General features: G+C 34.0%; 2 protein-coding genes across 3 annotated transcripts; one reads left to right on the top strand and one right to left on the bottom strand.

Moving 5' to 3' along the window:
- Nucleotides 1-1611: 1611 nt before the first annotated feature.
- Nucleotides 1612-5309, top strand: LOC123884120 (E2F transcription factor-like E2FE). Of its 2 annotated transcripts, none has more exons than XM_045933131.1 (11): nucleotides 1612-2027; nucleotides 2157-2224; nucleotides 2318-2370; nucleotides 2480-2557; nucleotides 2648-2698; nucleotides 2785-2920; nucleotides 3877-3941; nucleotides 4059-4131; nucleotides 4230-4291; nucleotides 4427-4807; nucleotides 4967-5309. In XM_045933131.1, the coding sequence occupies exons 1-10, from the start codon at nucleotides 1942-1944 to the stop codon at nucleotides 4805-4807; spliced, it is 1053 nt and encodes a 350-aa protein (XP_045789087.1). In that variant the 5' UTR covers nucleotides 1612-1941; the 3' UTR covers nucleotides 4967-5309. The 2 variants fall into 2 exon arrangements, with proteins under 2 accessions (XP_045789087.1, XP_045789086.1); XM_045933130.1 differs by having other exon boundaries at nucleotides 1614-2027; nucleotides 4427-4799.
- A 1414-nt stretch (nucleotides 5310-6723) lies between these two features.
- Nucleotides 6724-15763, bottom strand: LOC123885556 (betaine aldehyde dehydrogenase 1, chloroplastic). The gene is made up of 14 exons (XM_045934835.1): nucleotides 15526-15763; nucleotides 15209-15432; nucleotides 14958-15106; nucleotides 10275-10367; nucleotides 10062-10185; nucleotides 9860-9925; nucleotides 9607-9673; nucleotides 9373-9449; nucleotides 9038-9151; nucleotides 8330-8407; nucleotides 8088-8239; nucleotides 7929-7989; nucleotides 7736-7842; nucleotides 6724-7114 (listed from the first exon to the last, which is right to left on the bottom strand). The coding sequence occupies exons 1-14, from the start codon at nucleotides 15632-15634 to the stop codon at nucleotides 7024-7026; spliced, it is 1512 nt and encodes a 503-aa protein (XP_045790791.1). The 5' UTR covers nucleotides 15635-15763; the 3' UTR covers nucleotides 6724-7023.
- Between the last annotated feature and the right edge of the window lie 5070 nt (nucleotides 15764-20833).

The raw sequence follows: 20833 nt of genomic DNA, 5'->3' as shown, positions 1-20833 counted from the left end.
AAATGGATCCCAACAATTCTTCTAATTATCCCAACAATTCTTTTTTCGTTAAGTATTAATTATTTTAATTTAATTTTAATCGATAATTATAATTTTAATTAATCATAAAAAAAAATTTAAATTTAAATAAGAATATGAAATAGAAAGTGGTGGGGTAGAGAAAGTGGTGGGGTAGGGTGTTGAATAGAAAAACCATTGGAGAGGGTAAAAGTTGAATGTGTGTTGAATGATTAGTTGGAAGAAAGAGAAAATGATGTGGAGTGAAAAAGTGGATGTTGAATATATTTTGGTGTTGAAACCATTGTATATGGTCTTACACTTGTAAACATATATCTCAAATATGTCATCGTAAATAGATTTTGAAGCTCATTAGGAGGAATCTCTCAATTTTTTACATCTTACAAACTCAGTCTGAGACTAAAACTAACTATCTAATTAGCGTAGGTATGTTTCCTTCACGTCGCGTATAAAATGGACTAAATAAGTGATGCAAATTCATTTATCCATATTAGTAGTACATTTTTAGGACAGTTCTTACATAGAGTGAATATATAAGTGATGCAAATTCAAATAAAATTTAATAGGACTAATTTTTTATTTTTTTTGGAAGCAAGGACTAATTAAATTTGTAATAACACAATTTTATATGAACAAAAAAATACTTTTATTTATTACAATTTTGTTTGTAGAATTTTTATTTTTTTAGTAAAGATTAATTTGGACCTTCAAATTTTTGTTGTTGTCTAATTTAATTGATGACAAAAAAAATATCACATTGATTCCTGTCATATACATGTAGATGAGAAATTAGTCTTTGATACACTGTAATAGAAAAACTAGTTTTTCTTCAATATAGATATGTCAGATATTAATTTCTCTCTGAACTATTTTTAAAATATATACGGCCCCTATCGACAGGAAACCAAAAATGTCAAATACGAAATGCATAAACGCATGTTAATTGTCATAACAAAGTCTCTCATGTTTGATCACTTTACTTGAAACAGCTTTGAGTGTGGCCTGTCAAAAAGTAAAATCTTCGGTCGTCAATCTCACAAGGGAAAAAACTTCAGTAAAAAAGTCAAACAATTTACCTTTAATTTTTTTTTTAACTTCTTGAGTACAATTATATATTTTTTTTATAGAGAGAGTTCAATTACATTGTTTATAAATATAATTTTTATTTGTATATTTGTAGTATAAGAATAAATATGAATGCCATATAAAAAAAAATGAATAAATCCAAATCTATCACTCTCTCCGGTCCTAATTATAAGAGAAAATTCACTTTTTAGATACAAAAAGTTTAATGTATCTAGTCTATATTATATTCTAAATACATCAAACTTTAAATGTATTTAAAAAATAAATTTTTTCGTATAATTAGGACATAGCAACTAATTTAGTTAGCGTGGAGACTCCTCCACGTATGTGGATAGATTCTGAATTTCTGAGATACAATTTAAAAATTGGAGGTTACGGCTGGCGCGTGATAATTACGTAATGATAAATCAAGAAATAAATAAAATCATCCCATTTTTTTTTTTAATTCCCGCTTAACCAAACCATGTTATTTTTTCCCTCAGCCGCTTAACTGAAACAAAAAAAAAGCGCTTTTAATTAATCAATCAATCAAATCCAAAAAGATTCCTCCCTCCAAACCCTTACCACGTAAAAAAAAACCCTTTTCTTTTCTTTTCTTTTCTTTTCTGAAACGAAAAACCAAAATTTGGATCCAAAAAAACGCTCGCTTCCACCAATTTTCAAAATTTGTAGCCCGCCACATACACTCTCTCTCAAAACCCCATTCTTAAATATAAATCTCAACGGCTCTGTCGTTTTTCTCTATAACAACATCATCGAGTTTCTTTTCTCTCTTCAATTTCATCTTTCTCTTCCCTCCAAATTTGAAAATTTCATTCAGATCCCATTCATTCATTCATGGCTTCTTCCTCAGATCCTCCTCCTTCTTCCAGACACCATACTTACGACCGTAAACAAAAATCTCTCGGCCTCTTATGCACCAAGTATGCATATGCAACCCTCTCTCTCTCTCTCTCTCTCTCTCTCTCTCTCTCTCTCTCTCTTTCACTTTGTTATTAAATTAATTAACCGATTATTTTATTGATTTCATTTTTCAATTTTTTCAATTACAGTTTCTTGAGCTTGTACAATCGAGACGACGTTCGTGTTGTCGGTCTCGACGATGCCGCTGGTCGATTAGGTAACGATAATAATAGTTACGATTGGGTTTTTTTTTTAAAAAATAAATAATTGAAAAAAAATTAGATCTAATTTAACTGTTTTTAATGTTTAGGTGTTGAGAGAAGACGGATCTATGATATTGTCAATGTTTTGGAGAGCATCGGGGTTTGTTTTCTTCTTGTTTTTTTGTTCAATTATGTTCCAATGTTTTTGTTTTGTTTTATTTATTTATTTTAATTTAGGATTTATTTGTTTTTGTTTGTGTTTGTTTTAGGTTCTTCAAAGAAAGGCTAAGAATCAGTATACATGGAAAGGGTTTGGGGCAATTCCTGTTGCTTTACAGGAGCTCAAGGTAGTTTCAATTTTTTTTATTTTTTATTTTAATTTAATTTTTGGGATTTAAATTATTATTTTGGTTCTGATTTTTTAAATGGGTTTTTAGGAAGAGGGGTTATGGCAGAATTCACAAGAAGGTGGGAATGAAGATACAAAGGTGGGTTATTTTTTGATAATATGTAATTATTATTTTTTAATTGGGTTATTAGGTTTTGGTGTTAATTAATTAATTTTGTGATTTAGGTATCTGATGAAGAGGATGAAGATGAATCATTGTCACAACCCACTGGAAGTCAGGGTGAATCATTATCCCAACCTACTGGAAGTCAGAATGACATTTTGAACCCTAATTCTGCTTTTCCCAGATCTCTCAAAAATGGTAATTTTTTTTTTGGGTACAGACATGTTTAAGATATATGATCCTGTGTTTTTGTTCTTGTTGTTGTGGTATATGATGTTTTTTTTTGTCTTTTAATTAAATAATAACCTCTTGAATTGATTTTTGAAACTTTGAAGTTGTAACTGTATTGGTTTATTAAAAAACTGGCTTAGCAGTTTATTTTTCTAGACACATTGTCATTAGATTCAATTTTTTTTTCCTTCAAATTGTGTCACTCAAATTAGCCTTTTAATGATTTAAAACATCGTCATACTTTTGTTTTCTTAAAGAAAAACAAGAATGATGATAAGTTGAATTTTGGAGGAACTACTTTAATAGCAGAATTTTGAAATATGGATTTAGAACAAACTTTTTCTAGCTCTATCTTAAAAGTTTAAGCCAACCTTTTTTTCAAATTGAGTTTGCAAAAGCAATTCTCTCTTCATATTTAAAAATCATGTTTGATGTCAAAAAATGTGTTTGTAAATATCCCCAACTTAAAACTAAACAAGAGTCCATCCAGTTTTGCTGGGTAAGCATAAGTTGCGGGGTCTTCGACCTTAATCTAAACACACATTAATACCTTATGGGTTATAATTTTAAGCTTCTGTTGTACATGACCTTAATATAAACAATCACTTAGTTAATTTTCTACATATTGTATTTGCTACTTGTATTTTGTCTTCGATGCATGATTGCTGAAATTTTAGTTTTTACTTCTGTTATCCTCAACAGATTGTTCTAGTTTTTGGGATGTTTTCTTTTCTCAGGATGAGGAAGTTGCATTTATACTTGAACATAACAGTTCTTAAAATCATGATACTGTTAGTGCTACGTATAGTAATTTAGTTTAAAAAAGTGAACTAACACTTATAAGTTTATGTAGTTATGATACTTTTTAAAAAATCCAAGCATTTGCAATTTGGGGCTCAATCTTCTACTCCAATGTTTTGCAGATAGAAGGGAAAAATCTCTGGCGCTGCTTACTCAGAATTTTGTCAAGCTCTTTGTCTGCTCTAATGTGAGAATTGCTACATTTATTTTCTATTCCAAGTTGTTTTATGTCTTTGTTATCCATGCAATATATCTGATTGATGTGTTAAAAAACTGCATTAACAATACTCACTTTACTCTATAGCTGGAAATGATATCCCTTGATGATGCTGCAAGGTTGTTGCTTGGAGATGCATATAATTCATCAACAATGAGAAGTAAGTGATAGCATGATTTACCAACTTATTAGCTTTCATTAACAAAACAATCAGCATCGAACCGTTTCACTTACTCTCCCATTTGATTTTTCTTTCAGCAAAAGTTAGGCGCCTTTATGATATTGCAAATGTGCTAACCTCCATGAACCTTATCGAGAAGGTGATATATTCTTCACATTTTATATTTGTTTGTTCATTTGTTTAAATTTACCGTTAGATAGTAGTGAGAATGACCTACATTCCCTTACTTTGCATTGATCTATTTATTGATTATCGTCACTCTAAATTTATGCAGACCCATACCACAGATACAAGAAAACCAGCATTCAGGTGGCTAGGCTTAAAAGGGAAGACATGGAATGAGGCCTCACTTTCTCGGAAAAGGGCATTTGGAAATGATGTCACAAACATTAGCTTTGGGCGAAACAGAACGGATTCGTTCATGGGCGGGGACTTCAGCCAGAACCTTAAGAAGCAAAAGACAATGGAAAATGACAGTGGGCTATGTCAGGATGACAAGAACAATATGAAACAAAAACAGAGCTATCAGTTTGGTCCTTTTGCTCCAGCCTATGTATCCAAAGCCGGAACCTCAGAGAACAAAGTGAAGCAGGTGCATGACTGGGAGAGTCTCGCAACTGAACATTGCCCTCAGTATCAAAACCAAGGCAAATAAGTACTTTTAATCTTTGCAAAACAATTATCAATGACTTTTTTTTACATTGATTATTCATTCATTCTACTATTTTGCACCATGTGATGCTTTTCTTTTGATACTTTCTGAAATATATTACTGAAAATTCAACTAATATGGTATTATTTACTTTTGATGCAGCTTTGAAAGAACTATACTCTCATTACATGGAAGCATGGAAATCTTGGTACTCTGAAGTTGCTGGCAAGAGATCTACTCAAGTTTTGTAACTTAAATATCCAACAAAATCAAATAAAATTGTTTTTTTCAGAGAGATAATCCATTGTAAGTTGCATTCTAGATGTACCAACTTAGAGATATCATGTACGGATTTTTTAGCAGCCATACTTAGCCTAATATCTGATTAGGCAGAGAACTTGGAATTTTTATAGCACACCTTTTTTTTAGTTGTTTACCATAGAGTTTTCAACCCTTTATGCAAAGGAAAATCTTGTGAGCCGTGTGATGATAACATAGCGAACTATTCTTTTGTCTGTGCAAGTTAGATTCTTTATTTTATTTGGGTCAAATTGGTCTCTTGATTCTAGAAATTATAAGTTGGTCCTTTTCTCACGTCATCATGATTGAATGAACCTTACACTTTATTATTATTAATATTATCTGATTAAATATTTCTACTTATTTAATTATCATGACGAGTCTCACTTTAACTTTAACATATGGATTACATTAAATGCCAAACCCAAGATATTGATTCCTGGACGATCTCTCGGCATTTAAAATTTTAAATAAAAATATTTGATTCAATGTGTTATATTTTTGGTAACTAATTTGCCAGTTTGCCACATTAGATAAAATTAAGGATGCTAGGGTTATATATTAATTGAAAGGACCAATTTGTAGATTTGGAAGAACCACTTTGATTCAAAGAGTTAAATAACTTGCCCAACATAAATAAATTAAGAGAATAACTCGAGTGTCACAAATTCTAGCTCAATTGTCGGAAATGTCGAAATTGCTAGTGTCAGATGTCATGACTCATGACTGGGGTTCGAACTCCGGTTCTTCCACTTTGTGTGTGTGAGTTTTTAATGGCTTTGTCATTTCGTCTATTAACAAAAAAAAGACAATAACTTGAGTGTAACTATTAAATTGTCAAATTGGTTTATCTATTTAACTATTTATTGTGAAATAAGTTTTAATATTTTATAACTTACCTATTTATTGTTAAATAAGTTTTAATATTTTATAACTTACCGTTAATTTGGTAATTAAATTTATCCACTTATTCTCAATTTAGTGCTTAAGATATTTTTTGAATGACTAATATGAGTAAAATTTAACAAAATCAAATATTTTTTTGAAATATTCATCAAGTCAGAGTGTTTTACAAAATTGAGAACCCGATTAGGAAGCTAGCATAAGGTGTGGTATCTGATATTGTCGTCGAGTATGCTAATAGCTTTGTGGACCTGTTATATAAACTTGCTAGGTACCTGTTAGTCCAACAACAGTGTGATTCCTTTGGCAATGGCACAATGACAAAGTATGGGAAAACCTAGAGATTGCAAGTAGATGACGTTGTTGGAGACAGCAACTATCACACTGAGCTAGGGGACATTCTCTAGTTGCAAGGCTTTACTGCACCACTACCAAAACTATGACTTTTTATGCCAAGTTTGTAAAGTACTCAACAAATCATGTGTCAAAACCTTGTTAAAAAAAAAAATTATGTGTTAAAACCACTTTTATTTTAGTTTTGATCAATAACAAATAGACCCATTATTTTTAGTCCATGCCACCATAAAATCTGTGACCCTTTTATTTGTGAGCGTATGTCAAGAAGTATGCAGGGGAAAATGCCGTGTGCGCAAACTTTATACTCACAACCCCTCATAGAACTCAAAGACCTACTTATTTGGGATATTCAGAATAAATTTCCATTGAACCAAGGTGATATTCATGAACTTAAGAACTGTTGTTACACATAACTGTGGCATGGATGGTAGGAATGCTATCAGAGTTGAGAGAAATCTGTCATGATGGCGTTCAGAAATTGAAGCATGATGGTTAGGCCACTCATAAAACCAAATCAAATACACTACCAACATAAACTTTAGTGTAACCAGTTCTACTGTTTTACAAAGACATTATATATATGTCTTCCCACCTTAGGATCATAGTCATAATTTGGTATTACCCAACCCTTATTCATCATGTCAATTTTTAGATACCTATCACAGTTTTGCAGGAGGTTGGTACCAGCCCCATGGCTCATTAGAGATATACTGAGTCACTTGCTTCACGCTCAAGTAATTGTCAAGTCCCCTGAAAAAAATCATTAAAAAAAATCAAACAAGATGATAAGTTTAGTGAACTTGTTTATTTCCCACACCAGATCTGGCAATGATAGAGTTTAGTATGCAGTTTCTATAGCAACTGTCTAAGTTAATTGTCTTCCCAACCCGATTCTACATTTATGCCAGTTTTAGACCAAAGAAACATGCAATTTGAGTTGAACTCACCCAACCAGCACCCCCCTGGGGGTTGGGGTGGGGGTGGGGGGACCTAGCATTGCATTTTATTATTCTTCAATGTACAGAGGGACTATTATTTAATGTTATTAATTTAATTGTGCTGATGCACAACAATCTCTATGATTTATAATTACTCCAATTTACAGTGCAAGGTCCGCCCCAGTGCCATTATCTGTTCATACTTTTATTGACTGTTGGATTGAATTAAGTTGTGCAGGACCTGGTCATCAATACACTTTCAACAGGGAATAAGACTAGTGCATTCAACAATCCATATGCTTCACCTTTCAATTGTGGGTTTCTTTTGCATATTAAAAAGTTGTGATCACCTCTTCATTCAAAGAATAATAAATAAAAAGAAAGGCATTTAAGGAAACTTCTAAGTTTGCTAATAAAGAAAATAGAGCCATACCACTCTCCTAGTTCACGGCCAAAACCACTACGTTTAATGCCTCCCCATGGGGCCTGAGTGAAGCATGGTTGAGAGCAATTGATCCATACGATTCCAGCCTTGAAAGCCTGCATCAGAGTAAGATAAAATAATTAATTGCAGCAACAATCCAATTATTTAGTCGTTTTCTTTGATAACCTATGACCAGTCTCACCTTAGTAATGCGCTCACATCTTTCTAGATCATTTGATATTACAGCAGCACCTAAGCCATAGCTGTAGAGGACCAGAGTATTAACTTAGATAACATCCACAAATGAAGGAAAAATTGTATACAGATGAAGTTAATGTTAGTTCGCAGAAAATCGACTCACATAGTGTCATTTGCTAGATCAATAGCTTCTTCCTCGGTGCTAAAGGTTTTTACACAGAGAACAGGTCCAAATACTTCTTCTCTCCAAATTTGCATGGAAGTAGTCACGTCAGTTATGATGGTTGGTTCAACAAAGAATCCTTTTTTAAGATGCTGCCATTGCATTTGAAAAACGTAATCAATTATCATGGAAATTGCCAAGATACCTAACCGAACACACTTGCACAGAAAACATAATCATACCTCTGGTCGAGACCCACCAGTCAAAATGGTTGCACCCTCACTCTTAGCATTCGAGATAAACTTCAATATTTTATCATACTGAACCATATAATGTGAATATTAGATGCCACATAAGAAGTGTTCAAGACAAATATGCTTAGTATCACTATAATGTCTTAGTTGCCTGACCAGAAAGGAAGCTACATTATGCGGACATATACAATCATCAGAAGAAGATTTTTTTTGAACAAGTCATCAGAAGAAGATTCTTTCTTCTTTCTCATAAATCATAAAGTGTACATAAAAGTTAAAACCAACTAGCCAATAATGCTTCTCAGGAAGATTTATCAGTCCATAATACAAACAAATTGACATATTTCATGATGATATCATATTTACTGATACATTTTCATTGAATATGAAGAAGCAATTTGAACATACAAAAGCATACCTGTCTTTTACTTCAGAGAGTTCAGAAGATAAGTTACTCCAAGTCTATTAAATATTTAATTTGTATACACTGACAGTGTATACAAATTTTACACATGCATCCAATCAAATCACTCAAAGATGCCACTTTGTAAGGTTAGTTCCTAAAATACCTCTACAATATCTATTTGGCATGATATGATTAGATGCACGTGTAAAAAAGTTTTACACCGTCAATAAATTGAAATTAATCTATTAATTTAAATGTATAACATATACAAATGAGAAATGAAACTATACCTGTCCTTCACTAACAACAGGTCCTAGCTTGCAACCTTCTTCCAAGGGATCTGAAATTTTGATGTTTTTGATCCATTTCACCATCCTATTCAAAAATTCTGTTGCTATACTTTCCTGAAATAAGAAGAGTATCTTAGCTTATCAATTTTCGCAGATGAATGCCGACAAAATCCCTACTACCAGTTTGTCTGATAAAGTTCTAGCACAATTGAAGTTAACATGGTCAGTCCCATATAGCAGACAAAGAAAAAAACGTAAATGAAAGTTACAATTACTTGTTTTACGAGATAGCACAAACGTTTATGGAAGGAGAGGGATCTATCTATTATACTTACATGTACAATAAGACGGGAAGTTGCACTGCATATCTGACCGTTTGTCCAGAAGCAACCAAAGATTGCCCATTCAGCAGCTTTAAAATCAAGGAGAAAGGGGATCAGTACATTAAGAAATAGGCAATTGATAAAATTTACTCATCCTCGATCAATTGTTTAGGAAATGTAAAACTACAATGCAAGCAAATGTGGGATGGTTCATAACTAAATAGTTATACTGGAGAAGGCACTGACCCTTATCAAGGTCAACATCCTCAAAAACAATTAATGGGCTTTTTCCGCCAAGCTCCAGTGAAACAGGCTGCCAAGAAACCACCAATTTGATATTACAGCAGGAACTCGTGAAAAATAGGAAATAAAAATATTAATAGGCACAAAAGGTTTCAAAATCTTATTGAGTGTGTGTCAGTGCGTGTTATTCATTTCATTAAAACAGAAGGAAATACGAATATGTACAAAGTTTGAAGAAAGTACTTCTTAAAAATACCTTGACCAGCTGAGCTGCAGCTGTCATAATTTTGCTTCCAGTTGCAGAGCTTCCAGTAAAAGCAATCTGTTAGAAATGCCAAATTTTGGTCATGGGATCATGGCGTCTTTACAACATGATGATAGCAAAATGAATGCGGGGCATAGAACAATATATGACCCTGTATAACTCCAAATATATAAAAATCTAAAGATAATTGAACCTTGTCAACATCAGGATGGGATGCCAAAGGAGCTCCAGCTTCAGGTCCTAATCCAGTGAGAATATTTAACACACCCGGAGGAAGTCCCACTTCTTTGCATATTTCACCCAACTCCAAGCAGGTTCTAAAATTGTAAGTAAAACACAGCATGAGAAACAAACAAAACAAAGAATCAAGATTTTAACAGTAGACGAGAACATAACACAAACATACAGAGATGCCAATTCAGATGGCTTCAATATAGCAGCACAGCCAGCAGCAAGAGCAGGAGCAACCTTCCACGTAGCCATTAACAGAGGATAATTCCTAAATCAACATTTTATTAATCATTAAAAGCAGTACAACACTCTAATAGCAATCAATAGCTCTATTACAGTAAGCAAACGAACAATGTGTTAGGAATAATAATGATGAGGCAATAATACATTATGATGAGCCAATGATACATAATGATAAGGCATGCATGGGGAGCAATAGTGACCACGTGGCCATACATCCAAGATTCATGGAAGTAAGAAGAAGCAATAGAGAAAGGAAGGCCAATCCCAAATACGTTAAATAGGGAGAGAATTGGTTAGAGGAAGGTGTGAAATGTGTGTAGCTCTCTTCTCTCTCTTTGGATCCTCTTGGATATTTCTTCTTCTCAACAAACTCATAGTTTGTTATACTTGTTATTTTCATATCAGTACACTGTAATTCCATCATTCCATCAATAAAAATCTATCCTTCCACCTTAATTCACGTTATAGTCATAACAATTTGGTGCTTTCATTGTCACCATGGCCGACGGCATGAGATTCCGCACCATTGAAACCCAAATCAAGTCCAACTCAACCACCTCACTGAAACGGTAGCAAACCACAGCCACTACATCACCAACACTTCCACTGTGTTACAACGCATGGAGACACTTTTGCAGTCCTTAACTGACAACGCCGTCACCCATGGTCATGTGCAGCAACCATGTCAAAACCCTCCTCTGCATACTCGCAACATGAAGCTCGAATTTCCCCGATTCGATGGCTCGCATGCTCTTGAATGGTTGTTTCGTGCGAATCAATTTTTCGATTATTATAACACTGCAGATCCAGAACACCTTACCATTGCTCCCGTGAACTTTGATCAATATGTGATTCCTTGGTATCAAATGTTGCAGCGGCTCAGCCGTTCCTTTCATGGCAGGAATTCTCACGCTTCCTTGTTCAAACCCTCTCAAACGGGTTCGCTGGATGATTATTACTTGGAGTTCACGGCCCTTGCTAATCGCTCCACCGGTTTGACAGCGGAAGCTCTGTTAGATTGCTTCATTAGTGGTTTGCAGAAAGAGCTTCAACGTGAGGTAATTGCTCAACAACCTAATTCTCTGATTCAAGCTGTGGCTGTAGCTCGTTTATTCTCTGATAAGTTTCACCCTACACCGAAGCCGTCACAATTCACTCAGCCTCGTACCAAATACACAATCCCTAACCCTGTATCTTCACCCTCGCCTCCAAAGAAACCACCCCTATTGCCCACACCCACCACAACACCACAAATGCCAAACCAACACTCCATTAAACACATTAGTCCGGCTGAGATCCAATTACGTAGGGAAAAGGGGCTTTGTTATTTTTGTGATGATAAATTCAGTCCACAACATTGTTGTCCTAACAAGAATCTTATGCTACTGCAATTAGAGGATTGTGAGGATTCCCATGTTCTAATTGATTCTATTGACCCTGTTGAGAGAAATACTAATCGCCACCTTTCTTTGAATGCTATGAATGGTCTCGCTTCTGTTGGCACCATAAGTTTTCAGGGCTTTATCAATGGTAATCCTGTTCAAGTGTTAATTGATGGAGGTAGTACGGAAAATATTTTTCAACCACGTGTGGCTACGTTTTTAAAACTTCCTATTGAACCAGTGCCTAATTTTCATGTGTTGGTGGGCAATGGCCAGAAAATAGTTGCTGAAGGCAAGATTTTTGACTTGAAAGTGTCCATTCAAGGTCATGAAATTGCTGTACCTGTGTTTCTATTGCCATTTGCTGGTGCGGATTTGATTTTGGGCTCTTCATGGTTGGCTACTTTGGGCCCTCATGTGGCTGATTATGGTGCCTTGAGCCTAAAGTTTTTCTATCAAGGCAAGTTTGTGACACTGCAAGGACAACCTGCTGCTTCCCCAGGTCCTGCACAATTTCATCACTTGGCTCATTTACATAACACCAAGGCCATATGTGAGTTATATATGATGTAGTGTTTTCCTATTACTACTGAGGAGTTATGCATTTTGCCTCTTCCCGTTGACATACACCCTGACTTGGCTACATTGTTATTGGAATATAGCTCCTTATTTCAAACGCCTACTGGTTTGCCTCCTCAACGTGCCCAAGATCACTCCATTCCTTTGATTGATGAATCCAAAGTGGTAAAAGTTCGCCCTTATCGCTACCCTCATAGTCAGAAGGCGCAAATTGAGCTTATGGTGAATGATATGCTTCAACAAGGTATCATTCAACCAAGTACGAGTCCTTTCTCTTCACCAATCATTTTAGTAAAAAAGAAAGATGACACTTGGCGATTTTGCACTGATTATCGTGCTTTAAATGCCATTACCATCAAGGATAGTTTTCCATTACCCACTGTAGATGAACTGCTCGATGAATTGTTTGGTGCTCAGTTCTTCTCAAAATTGGATTTAAGGTCGGGTTCCCATCAAATTTTGATGAATCCTCAAGATAGACACAAGACTACATTTCGTACTCACCATGGCCATTATGAGTGGTTGGTTATGCCATTTGGTTTGTCCAATGCGCCAACATCATTTCAATGTCTCATGAATCATGTTTTTCAACATGTCTTGAGAAAGTTTGTTCTTGTTTTTTTTTTTATGACATTCTCGTTTATAGCCCCTCTTGGGTGACTCATTTGGATCACCTTCGCACTGTATTGCAGCTTCTCAGTGCTCATAAGCTATTTGTGAAATTGTCTAAGTGTTCATTTGGTATGCGCGGAGTGGAGTACTTAGGCCACATTATTTCCGGACAAGGAGTCACCATGGATAAACACAAAATCCAAGCTGTGGTGGATTGGCCAACTCCCTCTTCTGTGAAACAATTGAGGGGATTTTTGGGGCTCATTGGATATTATAGGAGGTTTATCAAAGCATATGCTACTATTGCTTCTCCTTTAACTGACCTTTTGAAGAAAGACAATTTTCAGTGGTCACATCATGTTGACATTGCTTTTGTTTCTCTCAAGAAGGCAATCACTTCTGCCCCTGTCCTTGTTTTACCTGACTTTTCACAACCCTTTGTGCTGGAAACAGATGCTTCAAGTTTGGGCATAGGTGCGGTGTTGAGCCAACAGGGACACCCTATTGCCTATTTTTCCAAAAAGCTAGGACCACAAGCACAAAGACAGTAAGCTTATGTCAGATAATTTAGAGCTATCACTGAGGCTCTAGCCAAGTTTCGACATTACCTTTTGGGCCATAAATTCATTATCCGTACTGATCAACAAAGCTTGAAAGCCTTACTTGAGCAATCTTTAGAAACTCCGGAGCAACAAGCTTGGCAACACAAATTCATTGGCTTTGATTTCACTATTGAATACAAGCCGGGTAGAGACAACATTGCCGCTGATTCACTCTCTCGCATGTTCCTATTAGCTTGGTCTGAACCTCAACATTTATTTTTACAAGAACTCAGAGCTGCACTACCTGATTGTTCTCATTTTGGTCCAATCCTAAGGTCATGCTTATCTAACAAGGCCCCACATTCCAATTATGTTGTGAAAGATCAGTTGTTATATTGGAATGATAGGCTTGCTATTCCTCCTCAGAGCTCTTTTATTCAACAAATTTTTAAAGAATTTCACAATTCTTTTGTGGGGGGGCATGCTGGTGTCACTAGGACTTTAGCACGTATGAGTAGTCAGTTTTATTGGCCAAAAATGAGACGTGACATTGCTTAATTGGTCAAATTATGTGCTATATGTCAGCAAGCTAAGCACTCTACATCTTTACCTGCTGGGTTACTCACTCCTTTGCCTATACCTTCTCAAGTTTGGGAGGACATTGCTATGGATTTCATCACGGGTTTGCCCAACTCTAGTGGCTTTAATGTCATTCTTGTAGTAGTGGATCGACTTACCAAATTTGGTCATTTTTTCCCTCTAAAATCTGATTATGATAGCAAAACTGTAGCCGGGGTTTTTATGCAACACATTGTGAAGTTACATGGTGTTCCTAAGTCCATTGTGTCTGACAGGGACAAGGTTTTTTACCAATAATTTTGGCAGCATTTGTTCAAATTACAAGGTACTACACTTGCTATGAGTTCTGCCTACCACCCTCAGAGTGATGGCCAAACTGAGGCTTTGAACAAATGTCTTGAAATGTATATTAGGTGTCTCACATTTCACAATCCCAAGATTTGATCCAAGGTTTTGCATCTTGCAGAATATTGGTACAATACAGCCTTTCAAACAAGTGCAGCAATGACACCTTTCAAGGCTTTATATGGCAGAGATCCTCCTACTCTTACGCGATCTGTTGGCATGATAGAAGGTGTGGATGATGCAGTCCATTCTCACTTACTTAGCAGGGATCAAATCCTCACACAGTTGCAGCAAAATTTACACAAGGCTCAAGCTTTAATGAAGGGTTATGCTGACAAGAAGCGCATTCCTTTGGCATTGGCAGTTGGAGATTTGGCATTAGTAAAACTGCAAACTTACCGGCAAGTTACTGTGGGATCTAGAGTTAATTTAGACCGAACGGAAGTCGAAATAGTAACTAAATTACTACCAAACAAGGCTAAATAAGAATTATATGAATACTATACTACGTAGTAGTTAATTACTTATACAATTAGAAAATGGAAACGAAGAAGCAAGTGGCGGCACCATACATACCATGGAGTAATTAATCCAACAACACCAATAGGCTCCCTAAGGACATAACTCTTGAATGTATCCATTGGAAGAGAAACAGGAGCCTTTTGTTTTGCATCTAATTTTTCAGCAAGATCAGCATAAAACTCAAAGCAACCAGCAACATCATCCTACACACACACACACACAACAACAACAACAACATTAAATCATTAACAACCACTTAACAGTACAGTAATTTAGTTAGTTACGATTAATTGCGCGCCACTTACAATATCCCATGCGGCTTCATCAAGTGGTTTTCCAGAATCAATAGCTTCAAGTTTAGCTAGTAGAGGTTTTTTCTCAGTAACCTTGGCAGCAATGGCGCGTAGATAGCGTGCACGAACAGCGCCAGAAGCGGAAGCCCAATCGGCACCGTTGTTACGGGAGAGAGCGGTTTTAGCGGCGGAAACGGCGGCGTCTACATCTTCCTTAGTAGCAGCTGGAATATCACCTGAATTGTACACAAAAATTGAGATTAAGATGATTTGATTGATTAATCTAACGGTGTAAAGTAAAAAATGGAGAAGAAGAAGATTTAACAGACCGATGATGAGTTGAGTGGAAGGGTTGATGATGGGAATTCGTTTGTTGAGGATTGGAGTTTTCCAGTCACCGTTAATGAATAACTGTCGAGTTGGGATCGAAATATCCATTTTTGATAGATCAGATCACAGTACGAGGATGAGTTGCTGAAATTATTGACTCACCTTAGCTGAACGAACAGAACTGAGCTAAACTTTTCCCTTTTCTTATCGTTTTCTACTCTTCGCGTCTTTATATTTAGGAGAACACTACTTAAACATATTAAAATAAAAATTTTGTCTCAAAATGTGTGCATTTAATGTCTTAATAGTATTTTTTTTGACAAACATGTCTTAATAGTATTAAAAGTTATCTTTTTAATATAAATTTTATTTTTTATTTTATTTTTTGGTATGCTTAACAAATGTCTGAAAGTCCCGTTTAGCATGATGCTTATATTTATGCTTGTGTCCTATGTTTGGATTTACCAAAATTATCGTTTTTACTTCCTTTTTGGTTTTTATTTATTTTTAGAATCGGTATTCGGCCTAAGAAACGATTAATCCGAGAAATATCAATCACCCCATTGTTTACACTGATTTTTGGTAAACAAGCGCTAGTTTAAGATTTATTGCTTGAAGGATCAACCGGTAAATCCTGAAATATATTGGTGTGTTATTTTTTAGAAAAATATGAATGTTTATCGTTTTTACTTGAACATTTATTATCTGATTTGCATTAAATTCATTAAAAACAGACTGTTTCGACGAAGTCGAATGATCAGATTAAAATACAAAAAAGATTAAAGTAAATTTGCAGAAATTTGTTAAATGATTTGCAAATAAAAGCTAAAGAACCTGAAGATAAATTGCAATTGAATGATAAAGTGCAGAAACTTTAAAGGTAAAACAAGTAATGAACTTGAAAGATTAAATGACATTCGAATGTAAATGGTGGTTGAAATCCATCTATGTCCGCCCCCTAAACCCGTTTGGATCCGCGGCATGGGTGTTGCAAGACTTTCATAAAATAGGATTCAACAACCTTATTCTTATTACAAACAGATATATATAGACCTTGTGGGAAAAGCTACCACTAGATCCTATGACCTAAATTAAAACTAGAAATAACTACCTATAACAGTCGACATTAGAATGATTGGCGTTTAATGTCAATCATGACATCTAGGTCGTTATTCCGACAACCATTAATGCCGAGATCGTCAAAATCTTCCTCACATGCAAAGAGACCGATTATCTAAATTCTTACTCTTAAACCTTATACTTCACAAACATTCTTACTTGAGCGCCGAAGTTTCTTGCAGGTATACCACTTTTACAAGTTACAACCTCTGTCTAGACGCGATATTTCACTGACCATAACCCTCGTGATCAGGTAAGATCAGATACAAACAACTTGTACTTGATCCCTTAACCATTTAGTTCACAGTTCAATCGTCAACTAATATGTATGAAAAAGACCAACTACATAAGATCCGTTGGTGCCCGCAAAAAAAAAATATTTTGTTCACATCAGCGCTAAGTGTGTATGTTAAACGATCAAATATAAAGTAAAAAGTTTTTTTTTTTTATTTCTTAACTTATAGTATTCATTTATGATACTTATTTTTTTCTCCAAGTAATTTAGTGACAATAATTTCATCTCTTAAAATGAATAAGTGGTTAATGAGCCCTCCTAGTACGAATTGTTTGAGAGAGTCTAAGTTCGATTTCTAGTAAGAACAATTCTTCATCAGATTTTACTTTGCCTCACGACTGAACTCTGAGTTATCGGGACCCATGCATTTTCATGAGAACCGGAGAATTAATACCAAAAATAGAATGAAATGAATAAGTGAAAAGTTCAAACTTAAATCCATGCATATTGCAACAGCTTTATGAACAAAGATATGCTTTTAATTTGATTGAAGTAGTGTTTTTTTAAGGTGAATAACGGAATATGATGGTTAATTCAACTACTGTTGTTTTGATCTTATACTATACATTTAATCTTTTTAAGTTCATGTCTTGCGGGGTTATGGCTTGGCTTATTACAAACTTTGGTGCTTCTTTTTCTTTGATCACAAGATGAATCAATAATCTAATCTCTTAATCAAAACATCAACAAGTACTATAATGGATCACAAGATGAATCAAAACATGATATTTTAGAGTAAAATATGAATTGTACAACAAAGGTGAACATAAAAAACGTGGAAACTAAATACAAGCAAGCATCTACATATATGAATCACAGGTATACACCAAGAATAAATGAATTTAAAAGAAAAAATGTACACAAAAGAGTTATATATATTTCAAAATTTCTTCAAGTGACTAATTAATGTTTGCGGGTGACTTTAGTTTTGATCCAATGGAGACCAACAGAGGTACCATCCTTTAATTTCTTCATGCCAGTAGAAGCCACTACTTTGGTCTTACCTAAACCATCTCCAAGTTTTTCCTTATATTTTGTTGTGCTCTTGTTGTTATTAGAGGAACCAACCATTATTGGATCTGGACCATTGTCCCATTGGTCTGCCCATGATGTTCCATACGAGTTGTACACGTTCCCATGATTCATATCTTCTTGATCTAGCTAGCTACTTCTTTCTTTGTTCTTCTGTGTTGTGTTGTGTTGTTGTTCCACCCAAAAAATATATCACTTTGTATATGGAATTGAATTGAGGATTAATGTGTATATAGTGATGAATGGTAGGCAAATTTATAATAGTAGTAGTTGTTGATTAAAAATAGTCAATTATTATATTGTCAAAGAAAAACATTCAATTATATCCAAATGCAAATGCATGAGGTAAGTAGTTACGAAAGCGTGTGAACTTTGGCACGTGAATAATGAATATTATTATTTATAAATTTTTTTTGTTGAGAATATTTTAATTAAAAGTGGCATTGCTAACTAGATCTTAATAATATATTAGTAATGTCACGCCACCATGTTCAACAAAGACATCTTGATGAACCTTCTGTTGGGTTTAGACTTGAGAAGTTTCTTTGACCAATTAGTCAAAAAAATGAAAATATAAAAAATCTGGATGAGGCTCCATATTCTGTTTATTCCAAAAATGTCTTTCTTAGAAGCTTCGAGGTCCGTCAGGAATTAATTTATAGAGTCAAATTGAAAATAAGGACTCAGTGAAAAAAACCAAAAAAAAAAAACCAAAAATTAGAGAGATAATATCCTACAACCTAACATGTCATGTTCCTCAATGGACTCTCCAACAAAATGGACAAGCAAAATTAAACTTATAAAATTCTTTTTTTATAACGTCTGCTACTTAAATAACGGAAGAGTAAAAATAAAAACGAGCACGGAGCGCAAGAAGCAATTAAGCGGCAAAAGAAAACCTCATATATCTTTTGCATGAATCCTATGTGCGGCGGGGAGTCATCCCACCTACATAAATAAATAGCTTAATAATAATATTTGTTTTTTTAAAAAAATTTCATATGCATGCAATAATATATTGATACATTACGTGTCACGTTCATTAAATGATGTGGCAACATATTAATATTATTAGATGTATGCAGGGACGGATGCATTAAGGGGCATGGTGTGGCTAAAGTCACACCAGATTTTTGTGTTAGTGTCTCGGATACTATATTAATAAGGAAATTTTATATTGTGTATTTTGTGCGTTTAATACTAAAAAAGATGTCTGAACTCGTAATCATATTTCTTAGCACGACTATCAATATTACTCATAAATAAATCATTTATGCGTACATATAACGAATAACATAAAACAAAGTTAACGTTTTTTGAGAAAAACTAACGAAAATGACCATTATGACAAACAAAATTAAAGTTAATGGGTCAATTTGTAACGTTAATTACTTAAGGGACATCAACTTCAAAATTATATTAGAGATGTTTAATTTTAGTCACGCCAGTATTTTATGTCTAGATCTGTCCCTAGATATATGTATAAAATAATTTTATTATACGGACAAAGAACTATATAGTTTAAGTTTAATTAAACTAAAAAACTATATATATCTTGAGATTAAAATCGTAATTAAACTTATAAAATTATAAATATGGCACGAACAAAGACATTTTTTAATGTCACGCATGCCATCATGTTCAACAAAGACGTTTGTCTAGATGGAATGGAACCTTCTCTCGGGTTTAGACTTGAGAACTTTATTTTACATTTTTTTTACCAATTATTTGACCCTTTGATTTTCAAGGGAAAGAACCCTGGTAATGCGGAGTTCGACCACAAAATAAGTAAAATATGATAAAAAATTATTCTTATCAGGAATTGAACTTGGATTCTCCCAAACAAGTTGTAAAAAAAAACTCATTAATCAATTGAGTTTAATATCTTAATTATTATTTAACCGATTCTTAATAACAATTAACAAAGAAACACATCAAACTGATTTGGACCAACATCAACCAATTTATCTCATCTTATAGGAGTATCAGTATCACGTTACTGATTGATGCATCAAATCATAAGGAGGAAATCCCTTGCAATAGATAATCTTTCCAATTAAATTTCAGCCATACACTTTTTTTTTATTGCTTGTAGTTACATTATTAAAAAAAGTATTTGATTTTCAAGATTATCATTGGATTTTCTCTAGTAAAAATTTCACGGTAGAGGATTCCGTTCTCAAATTCAGTGTTTAAAATTGGGTTATATTAACTAGCTAGTACTAGGTAAAGAAACTAAAATATAGTAGGACATTATTTAACATTTTCCTTTAAAAATAAGAAGTAAAGAAATAACACCAAAAAATGATAGAGAATCCTACAACCTAACCTAGCAACATGTTAGATTTCTCAATGGTCTCTCCAATAAATCTGTCTAAAATTTGACACCTTAAGTGTGATTATCTAATAGCAAAAATATGATAATATGTAATTCAACGAATCTTTAATAGGATTTGATATCATATTAAAATTTTGTATTAAACTTATAAAATCAACTTTATTTAAAATGAGAATTATCTCTACTTAATATCATCTCATCAAAATATGAAACTTTTAACACAACATGAACTCATATATATTTTTTTCTCTCTCTTTTTAAATGAGAGACATGGTTATGAACTCTCTGCAACACCAATCATCTTTTGCAAAGATAAAATTACAAATAAATGAAATAATTTTAAATCCAACTAATGAATCTTATAACCCAAATAGATATTGGTGGACATATGATATTACGTTTTCTTCCAATTATATATCATTTTATTACTAGCTACTTCATTATTTTATTTCTTAAATTTTTTTTTTTTTTTTATCCAATATTTCTTAAAATATTTAATCGAACATGACACTATTGATACATT

This window comes from Trifolium pratense, linkage group LG5 (assembly GCF_020283565.1).
Source record: "Trifolium pratense cultivar HEN17-A07 linkage group LG5, ARS_RC_1.1, whole genome shotgun sequence".
NCBI classification, from domain to species: domain Eukaryota; kingdom Viridiplantae; phylum Streptophyta; class Magnoliopsida; order Fabales; family Fabaceae; genus Trifolium; species Trifolium pratense.
This window is presented reverse-complemented; position numbering and strand designations above follow the sequence as displayed.